General features: G+C 42.4%; 1 protein-coding gene across 7 annotated transcripts in view; it reads right to left on the minus strand.

Annotated features, from left to right (window-relative positions):
* LOC125311243 overlaps positions 1–10,327 on the minus strand; it is a 58,249-nt gene extending 47,922 nt beyond the window's left edge. For 6 of the 7 annotated variants that reach the window (XM_048269112.1, XM_048269110.1, XM_048269114.1 and 3 more), the window contains exons 1-5: positions 9,957–10,327; positions 5,695–5,794; positions 5,309–5,553; positions 2,817–2,920; positions 1,006–1,171 (exon numbers count right to left, since the gene is read on the minus strand). In XM_048269112.1, the coding sequence (XP_048125069.1) occupies positions 1,006–1,171; positions 2,817–2,920; positions 5,309–5,553; positions 5,695–5,794; positions 9,957–10,055 (714 nt within the window). In that variant the 5' untranslated portion in view covers positions 10,056–10,327. Of the gene's footprint in view, positions 1–1,005; positions 1,172–2,816; positions 2,921–5,308; positions 5,554–5,694; positions 5,795–7,135; positions 7,159–9,956 lie in introns of those variants that run through there. The other variant, XM_048269113.1, reaches the window with a different exon arrangement.
* Between the last annotated feature and the right edge of the window lie 526 nt (positions 10,328–10,853).

Here is a 10,853-nt window from a genome sequence, read left to right on the forward strand (position 1 = left end):
AAATAAAGTCAAATGAATGGATAAAGTAATCTTGTAGTAAATAAAGTCAAAGGAATGGATAAATTAATCTTGTAGTAAATAAAGTCAAAGGAATGGATACATTAATCTAGACACTAGGGGTGGGTGATATAGACAAAAAATAATATCAATATTTTTGTGATTTTGACGATAACTATAATTAGTCGATATCCTTTAAAGGTGCCATGTATAATGTCCGGCAAAAAAATCAACCACATTCCACCGCAATCCACATTCCATAAAAGATGGGGGCAGTATACCTTCAGAAAGTGAGTTGGGCTAGAGTAACAACTGAGACACGTGTATTGCAGTTTGGCTGGCGGTTATGTTGCCCGCATACCGCCTCCCATGGCCGAAACTGGTATTATGACACCTGTCGGGCTGTGGCTAGTAATTTAGCATGCTAATTTAGGTTGATATCTCTGCAGCACTATACCTTGTCATTTTTTTAATGACATCATCGCCCTTATTTCTTCTCATTCTTTTGATGCGTGTAGCTCATTTTTGGGATATTTTTACCTCAATTCTTACACATGGCACCTTTAAAAAATTGTTTGTAAAAGTCTGAGTTACTTTACAGCTCATTATTTATCAATAGCATCATTTACAATAATAACCAATAATCTAACCTGTGACTTTTTAACCAAATCAACCAATGCAGTCTCTCTATGACACATTTCCAACTCTGCTCCCACTTGTGTGTGTGGCAATGAATCTAGAACCTTGCGCTCAGACTCTAGAACCTTGCTCTAAATAAGAGCACTAAATAAGTAGCACTAAATAAGTACCCAGTATGCACTAAATAAGTACCCAGTATGTTCTCAATGCATTGGGTTCCCCACTTAGCACTAAATGAGTACCTAGTATGTTGAAAAATCGCTAAAAGGTGTGTTACCTCAAGGCTAGGATGTTGGCAGCATAATGGAGGCGAAACGCCCAAGATGTAGCTCACTATGTTTTCATGAACTGCATTGGCCCCTCACTTACCTTGGCCTGGCTCAAGCATTGAGGTGTTGCCTCCTGCGTAAGACCACTGTGATGGGCACGAAGCATCTCACACAGCTCTTCCCTTAAACAGATCTCCATCGGCTCTCTCCGTCCACCTCCTGTGGTCTGGATCAAGCTGTCGGCTAGAGCCTTCCTCGAATCGTCACTATGAACATGGATTCTCTCATTAACCTTTATGAATGTCATTTAATTCCAACACAAACCACTCTGATTTTGAAAACAAAAGTAATGTGAACTACACGTGTAACAGTAGCCAGCTGGATATGTAGCTGTGCAATGAGTACTTTAGTTAAACCTCCCTCCCGATGCCTTCACAGCTAATAATGAGTACTTTAGCTAAACCTCCCTCCTGATGCCTTCACAGCTAATGAGTAGAAAATGCATCGTTTTGTCACGTAAGGACTCTGTGCATATAGTACAGACTCCAGTGTGTAGTACTTGGCTCTTTATGACCTTTTAAGGACATTTTGAGTCTATTAAGAGGCAAAAAAGGAACGTTTATATGATGCCCCCAGACCTAGCATTGTAGCGGACTGGGAGTACTGGCCATTAGCTGCAGCTAACAACGCTACTAGGGCTGGGTGATAAATGTAATCGATATCAAGAAAAAAAATATGTTCGATAGAACATTCGATAATTAAAGCAACACACACCTCCTTAAGTTGTCCATAAATAAATAGGCTAAATATATCTTGCATTGTAGCTGCAACTCTACCAGAGTAGGCGATAGAAGTAGGCCTACCTCAACACAGACTCTCAATGAGTCGCTGTTCGCTTTCTCTCTCTCAGCCACTCTCCCCTCTCCCAACAGGCGCATCCCTCCTTAGCATGCACGTAATCCAAACATTCACAATCGTGCAAGACGGCTGGCTAAATTGCTATTAAATCCGGTTAGCATTATTAGCAAGCTGCACGAATTTGTTCAAAACTGTTGCATTCAAATTGACTGCTAAGTTCTAATCATCTCAATCCCGATGCAAATGGAAAAGTAGGCTACTTTCCAAGACTCAAACGGGCCTGTCCCAAGAAGAAAAGGTATTCATTTGAAACTTAAACACACGTGGGGAAACTGAACAGTCTAACCAGTAGACTATGATACACTAGCAAATTAAGCTGCTTTGTTTACAATATGTCCAGGCTTCAACCAGTGCTGCTTTTCATTCAGACTTGTGTGCACATTTATTTATTTGAGTGTTTTTCATGATTGTGTTGCTATTTCTTTTCCCTGTTTGCTTTGATTGATAACTGAGGTGATTAAAATCAGAGGAAGGTTAAGTTTAAAATAAAAGTGTTTAAATTGAACTTTTTTATCCTTCTGGTCCTTATCTGAAATAGATTAAAAAAAATAATAATAAATAAATGATTATCGATATCGACTGACATGAAACACTTATATCGTGATACAGTTTTCAGCCATATCGCCCAGCCCTAAACGCTACTGTCAGCTCTTGCAGCATACTGTACATGCAACATCGGCTCCTCCACAATGCTACTGTCAGCTCTTGCAGCATATGCAACGTCGGCACACAATGCTATCAGCCTGTTAAGTACCACATTTGATATGATATTTTTGTTTTGTAACATTATTTGTACATGAAGGCCGTGTTGTTAGAAATGTCTTTAGGGACTTATATTTTTACATGTTTTATCGTGTAAGTGTGTGTTTACATGTTTTACTGTGACTATGTGTGATTGTAGACACTAATTCGTACATCCACTGTAGTGTCTGTATCTCAATTGACCAAAACAATTTCTCCATTCAGACACAATAAAGGCTTATCTTATCTTACCTTACTGTGGCCGTCAGTGGTCTGGGGGTGTCGTGGTGGGGGGGCTCCAGTGGGCTTGGCTGTGGTCTGGGGGTGTCGTGGTGGGGGGGCTCCAGTGGGCTTGGCTGAGGGGGGAAATACAGACAGATCATCTACTACAGAGCTTGTGGTCCTCAGGGAAACCCACAGCCCCAAAAACTATGGAACAGATTTGAATGCCTCCGGGACGTAAGAGAGGAATTTCCTAGGGAACAGACCCAAAGCAGGCAGCGATCAAACCACAACAATAGAAAGATGGGCACAGACAAGAAGCAGCACTCGGCACCTGTTCATCTCACAACACTCGTTCTAGGCAACTCTGCTGTGAGACTTTTAAATGGGGAAAGGATGATTGTATGCTGTCTCCCAAATGTTTCAGTGTCTGACGTAAAAAACAAACTTGCAGAAATAGTGTCAAAATATGCAACTATCAAACGCATCATTGTGCATGTTGGAGCAAATTACATTTACAACGAACAAGCTGCATGTCCAAAAAGATTTCAGTTGGGATACATTTTATTGACAATTTTAATCTTTTTTTGGAATTGCAGGGAATATTTCAGACCAAACAGCACAGAACTGAGTTGGACTAGGGTCAAGATCTTAACTGAAAACTATCGCCTCTCTCTTGCACCCAACATTTCTTTCTGTCAACCTTCAGCCGAGCCTCTGATAAGCGCTCAGTAGCCATACAGACGAAACAAGTTGACAACAACTCAGCTAAACCAAAGCACCCCCCCCACACACACACACACACACATAAACAACCTGCTCAACGTCCACTGGACACGATAAGAAGGATGCTGCTGAAATTACTCAAAACCAATCACTGGTGTCAAACCCCCCGGAATCTCAGCAAACAAATGGCTGTCATGGCCATGAGGAGACAGCACCTATCAAGGCTGAGAGGCTATCAGAAATCAGAGTCCTGTTGCAACAGCAGCACCTATCAAGGCTGAGAGGCTATCAGAAATCAGAGTCATGTTGCAACAGCAGCACCTATCAAGGCTGAGAGGCTATCAGAAATCAGAGTCCTGTTGCAACAGCAGCACCTATCAAGGCTGAGAGGCTATCAGAAATCAGAGTCATGTTGCAACAGCAGCACCTATCAAGGCTGAGAGGCTATCAGAAATCAGAGTCATGTTGCAACAGCAGTGCCTGATCCGTTACCAATACCCCTCCCCACCTCCGCCGACTCCTTGCCGCCACAAAGACACAACATGAACACTACTGGAATAACTGCTGAAAGCGAAGCGTCTGTAACAAACTCCCCAGAAGCTCAGCAGTCAGATAGAGACTCTGGACTAAAGGACTGCATTGGGATTGGGCAACGCAAATCCTGCGGGACCCAACGCAAATCTCTCAGGACCGAGTGGTTTCAACTTTGCTGCGGGCGAGAACGGGCGGCTAAAAAAAAAAAATAGAGAGAAGAGGAAGCAGACGTGTGTATGTGACCGGAGCAGAGTTAGTGGAATAAGTTTAAGTCTTAAAGCGATGGAAAGTCATTCGTTTCTGACAGCGCTACTCGACCAGAGTTCGACCAAGGGAAAACAGGTTCTGGGAGGGTGTTTGGCTCGGGGTCATGGTGCAAAGGACCCTAGAGTAAAATTTACTCCAAACTATCGCTTTAAGTAGGCTACAGTGTGTGCAGTGTCCAAAGTAAACCCCAGGCTAAAAACCAAGCTCATTCATTTGCTCACCAGAAACGGGATTTTACGCCAACGTTATTTATTTTATAACGTCGGCCCTGGAGGTAACGAGTCTCCCCTGGTTTGGGGAGCAATCAGGAAAGGTTAACACGAGCGACAGGATAGAGAAACAAACATCCCCATGAATCTCTTTATTAATAATGACGTGTTTTCTCCTGCGGGACGGGAGAAGACACAAAATCAATGCATCTCTATTATTGAGCGGACATTCACATTGCGGGAGCGGGCGGTAATGGTCAGAAATTCAGCAGGAGCAGGATGAAGAAAACAGTCCCGCGCAGGGCTCTACTCTGGACCAATAATAAACCCAAACCCCCCTAATTTCCCCATCACCATCCCCACCCTATGACCCCACCACCACCCAATCAAACTCCCCAGGATCCCCTGAAAACCATCCACACCCAAGCACATGATGTTCCCTGCAAGAATGCAGAGACTGCTGCCAGTAGCCATCTTTTTACTAGCCCAAGACCTTCGAGAGACCGTCAGTGTTTTACTATCTGAGACTTTTAGCACCAATGAAGTGCAGAGCACCTCCACCTTTTTTAATTCCTCTTTTTGGTCAACTTTAGCATGGATGTATTCACTTATACTAAGCACTGTACATGAAACAGGTATGTAGAGTATGAAACAGAGCTATGTGCACTATTTTATATCCAGCCCTGAATGCTCCACATGACTTACTGAGTATGCATGATACAGAGCTTTGTGTACTATTGTGTATCCAGCCCTGAATGCTCCAGAAGAGCAGAGGGGGAAATTCACCTGCTGTTGGCTCTCGTCCTCCTCGTCTGGCAGCAGAATATCTGCGTCTGAGGACCAGGGGTGGGCTGGAGGAGGAAGGCCCAGGAGTACGGCCTCCTGCTGCAGCCTGAGGAGGTGGTACCTGGCTGCGTCGTCAGCCTGCCGCAAGGACAACATGTGGATTTTAATGTGCTCCAGGAACTGTTCCACTTGTCGCTGGGTCTCCTCCTGGTCAAACGTGACTCTGTACGGAGAGGTCAGCTCTCCTGGAAGAAAAAAAGAAAGGCACGCAGGCAGACAGACAGGGACAGACAGAGGGTCAGACAGACAGGGCAAATGGTATTCTCGTCAACCAGTCATTTTAAATTATCCTGATCTTCCCGTAATCAACACTACAAGAAACCTACGCAGCTCCTGCTGGAAGCACATCTGCTCCTTGGCCAGGTACTGGATCCTCTGCAGGTAAACACCTCGATCATTCCTCAGTTTCTCCCGCTCCTGGAGTACCTGGACAGCACAAGGTTTAAGAATCAGAATCAGAATCATTTTATTGACAGGTTTTTTTCTTTTCCACAGGAAAAAAGAAGAGACAAGGAATTTGACTTGGTAAAATGGTGCAAGACACATAAGAAGTATTTAGATTATAGTAAGAAATTTTGGCCTTAAAGGTGTCTCACCATATAAGTGTGAGCTATATTCAACCATTTACCCTTTTGGTCTGGTCTGTGCTCATGTTAAAGAAAGATACGCTGCTGTAAGAAGAACATGAAGGAGAGATTTATGAGGTAACAACTGTGGAATTCCATGTTCAAGGTGTTTGCGCAGCCATGCTGTGTGTGTGTGTGTGTGCCATACTGTATGTGTCCAAGGAGGCTGGGTAGGCCCAGTTCGACGGGCTGGCGCCCCTAAGACCTTATTTACTGCCTTGGGGTCAATCTTGACTGGATTCCATGGGCCTTGGTTGTTATGGGATACAGCCTTAAAGATATGGTTGACTCTGGGGTAACTATGTCGTAAACACGTTTGCGTACCATTAATGGAGATGTCATGTCTTGTCTGAACTGTCAGTAGGGTATAAAAAGTGTTTCCTTGTTTGTAACATGTAGCAACACAACGCAAGTCTCCGGATTCGTGAATAAAGCTCTCTGAGATTTCTGACTTCACTCCTGGCTGACTGAGACTTCATTTCTGGAACAATCCCTAGACAATTTCTGTTCCTACAAGATACAACTATAATATCCAATAGTCCCATTCACAGAATTAATGCATGTAGTTACAGGTGTTTGGGAACATAACACCATTATAAAAGCAAAATGCTATGCTGTGTTTCACCTGAGGGGGCGCTAAAGTCTATTGTTTATTGTAAATGCTGGTAAATTTTGGTGTTCCCAAAACATCTGTAACTACATGCATTTATTCTGTGAATGGGACTTGGTACAATATTGGTACTTTACACACTAAATGTCCATCTACTTAACTATTTCAACATAGATTTGTATGGTCCTACTAGCTACCCCACATACCATTTCAGTTGCTTGAAAATGACACACAAAAATACAAACACTCCTTGTTTCATCCTTATTATTGTCATTGGCATTTGGAGACTTCAAATTGTTGGAAAACATTAATAAACTGATGTATTTGAAGAGGAAATAGTGACTGATACAAAAAAAAACTGTATTTTAATACAGTCAATATCACACTTAAGGACACCAGGCAACGTTTTCGTGTTTGGTTGTGGTTATGGTTAAATGACTCATGACTCATTACAGGGCGAATGAAAACTCTCTCGCCCGCCCCTACTGCCTATAGAAAGAATATCCCGCTTGCAAGTTCGGTGTATCCTACCTTCGACCTTCAGTCTCACAAAGTCTCAGACATCACAAGAAGCAGGATCAGGTGACATCCTGCATCCCCAGCACAGAAGCAGGCTAACGAAACCCGGCTAGCGATTATTGCAAACGTGTGTATAATGGCAGAGCCGGCAGAGAAAACCCTTGACAGGAGATGCAAAGAAAAGAAAAGAGCTTCAGACCGAGCGAGGGCTCGCACGTGTATCGACACGTACAGACGCTAGAGGAAGCTTCCTGGAGAAAAAGCACTCAGGCTTGCCTGGTGTCCCTTTAATACACATTTTTCCGAAATCTATCGCCCTTTTGAAAGCCAGTAGACATTTAGTACAGACTTTGCTTACACTTGCAACAATTGCTTACATTTTGAATATTTGTCAAGATATTAATACCAAAACATGGCACGTGTTTTTCAAGCTGTAAAAATGAAAGAATGTCAAGGTCTTAAAAAGATACGAAGACAGAAGATTTGCACAGAAATATTTGATAGGCCTTGGTTTTAAGACCCATTGATAATGTAGACAAGGTTTAAACAAAATCTAAGACAGTGCAGCAACAACTTTATCTGGTTTGACACGGAATGACTCAGATGACAGCCACCTAAAAAAAAAAACACCAAATTGTGGCTAATTCAGGAAGAATATTACTCTCATGTTTAGTTCTCTCACTGTGATCTCTCTCACTCATTCCATTCCATTTCCTTGCTGTATTTCTATAATGCTGTATTTTTAAGCCCTGTGGGGAAATTTCCAGTAATTAGACTTAACGCTTTAGCTGTTAAATGTCTCCTGGGGTGGTTGTTGTCCAATTGGCTACACTTTAAAGAAATAGAGACATTACAAGGATGATCTCAGCTGTTTTGGTTTTCTCTTGGCTGTGTTCTCCAAGGTCAACCTCTCATGGGAGTCTGGAGTGATACTCTTGTCTCTTGTAACCGCCTTAGAGAATTTGGAGTAATACCAGCTTTCTTTTAATTAACTTTCTTTATGATGACAGCTCTTTTTTCTTTATTCTACGTAATCTATCAAGAATTCCCTGTTTAGTCCTATAAATAATGGTAAGACTTTGCCTATGACAGACTTGTTGCTCTCACGCTTGCCTGGCATGCTTGTGTGTTTGTAACCTGTCTCCGGCGTTGTGAATAAAGCTTTGTATGGTCGGCTTACCTGTGGGATACTTTTCGCCTCTTTGTGGATTAATGAAACGATAGTATGATGACAATTACCTCATATTCAGATTAATCTTCCAAGGGTGGGTAGTAAACACACATGAGTAAAAAAGTATTTTTTTCGAGGAACGGCAACTTTCCATATTCCTTTTTTCAAAACTCTACTCTCACTCAAGTACATTTTTGAGCAAGTAATCTACTCTTTACTCTGCTACCTTTTCAATTGCCCATCGTCACGAGTACAAGTTTATTATCGGAGGAGAAAGTATCTCGAAGGAGAAAAGTGCACCTCTCCCTCGATGCACAGCGGTGTAGGAGAAAAGAAACAGGGCTTCAGAATGCATCGCTACGTTGCCCCGCGATTATAAGTGATGACTGGTCTGACCATGCTGTAGCCTACTACACTACTACTGCAATATGAGAGCTGTGGACCAGGAGCGACGTGTGTGTCTGTCACCCGTGTCATCCAAGGGAAGAGGAGAGATAGACTTCTCTGCATAGTCTGTCTGCCTTCGCCATGTTTCGCCATGTTTGTGTACTGACTTCCACCTTCGCCATGTTTGTGTACTGACTGTCCACTACCCTACTGTTTTACTGCTACACTGTTTACATGCTATATTAGCACATATGCATAACCCCTCCCTCCCTCCCTCCCTCCGACAGCCTGGATTGTGGCCGTACTTAATACTTTATACTTAATACTGGACCAGTGGCTGTAACCCTATTACCTTAACCTATTCTTGCACTAACATAATTTTTTTTATATTACTTTGTCTACAATATTCTCTAATATGTCCATATTTATTTTATGGTGGTCTCTAAACTTTATTCTTGCACTGTTTGACTTACTTATTATGCACCATCACCATGACACTCACTCTCATAGAGCACCTTACCATGCATACGGAACTACAGGCTCAGTCCCTGCGCTGTCACTGCAAGCGCCTCATGCTTGATCATCCTTAAGCACACTATGGGGATATTTGATTTAGTTTATTTAGTATATTTAGCATTTTAGTATTTTTTTGTCTTCTACTGTCTGTACTGTCTATATTTGTTGGTCTTCAGAGACAGTGTGTGTACTCTAGGCCTAATGATAAAGGGTGGCGTGACAGAAACAAGGTTTAGAAACACTGCTGTACATAATTATAATTGTATTGAATTACAGTTGTATCCATCTACATCATCTCTATAAATGGCACTGGGGAAACCTTTAAATTTACCTGGTTTAACAGCTAACACATGTTTTAGACTATGAGCCTCATGTGTCTCCCAATGGGCCTGCACTAAAAGACTGTGCTGTGGGCCTTTTGCACAAAGATCACATCCTGGTAACTCCTCTGCAGAGTCGTGACCTGGACCAGAGGCTGTACCCCGCACCAGACTTAAGATCTTTAGAGACTGGGCCTTTTGTGTGTCTGCCCAAACTCTTTGGAACCAGTATTTCAAAAGTTTTATTTTACAAGTATTTAAAGTGTAACAAACCGATCCCCCTGTCTACTACTGACTGTTGAAAACTCATGCTGGTTCAGGATCGAGTAGCCTAGGCTGTTTATGTTGGTTCTTGGTTGACGCTTTTAACCAAAGCGAGTTATTATGACACCAACAGATATTACATTAACATTCAAATTAAATAGCTTAGAGTACTTGCCTGGGAAAGATCACGCTCGACATAATTAAGCCGTTGCACAGGTCCAAAAGATCCACGTTCCGCGCTTTGTCCAGTGTTGACTCCGCGCTCACCAGCCATGCTCGTCAGCAGGTCTGGAAACAGAGCAAACTTTTGCTCCCTCGAGTGGTGGTGGTGCTGAGATCAGTGGGGCAAAGTGGGCTGGGCCGACGATGAAAAGTCGTGTTTTTAACGTTATCATACGAATATCACGCCATATCAGCAGCAGAATATTAAACTAGTAGTAGCCTATATCGTTAAACTAGTAGACTGCAATAAACTGGAAATGTAAACCTATCAACCTTGTAGACTCTAAAAATACACCGATGTCAAGAATGCCTAACACGTGAGGCACTTCCTCTTTTCTGGTGTTTAGTAGCAGTCAGTTGGTATCCTTGTGGTTACAATGCTGCCATCGTCTGGAGCGCTTTATTAGGCCTACTAGTATTAGGCTAAATCATGAATATTAGGCTGACATACTTCAGGTATCGGTATCCTTTTTTTTTTTTTTTTTTTTTTTTTTTAAAGATAACATTTCTCTTACTCTTGACCTCAACTTCTAACATAGGCCTACTTTTAGCTAATATGTCCATTTCTGATCTCAATACATTTGACGTATTGCCTCCAGGGCTTTATGCCTTTTGCACTCCATCTGACAGAATTGGACAACTCCACTCTCATTGGACAACTTCACTCTCATTGGACAACTCCACTCTCCACTCTCATTGGACAACTCCACTCTTTTAATCATCCCCTTATTTCAACTCCACTCTTTTAATCATCCCCTTATTTCAACTCCACTCTTTTAATCATCCCCTTATTTCATCTAGAAGTTATATTACAGATGGAACCCCTCCCTCCAGTATCTACCTGTCCTAT

Source organism: Alosa alosa, chromosome 18 (assembly GCF_017589495.1).
Source record: "Alosa alosa isolate M-15738 ecotype Scorff River chromosome 18, AALO_Geno_1.1, whole genome shotgun sequence".
NCBI classification, from domain to species: domain Eukaryota; kingdom Metazoa; phylum Chordata; class Actinopteri; order Clupeiformes; family Clupeidae; genus Alosa; species Alosa alosa.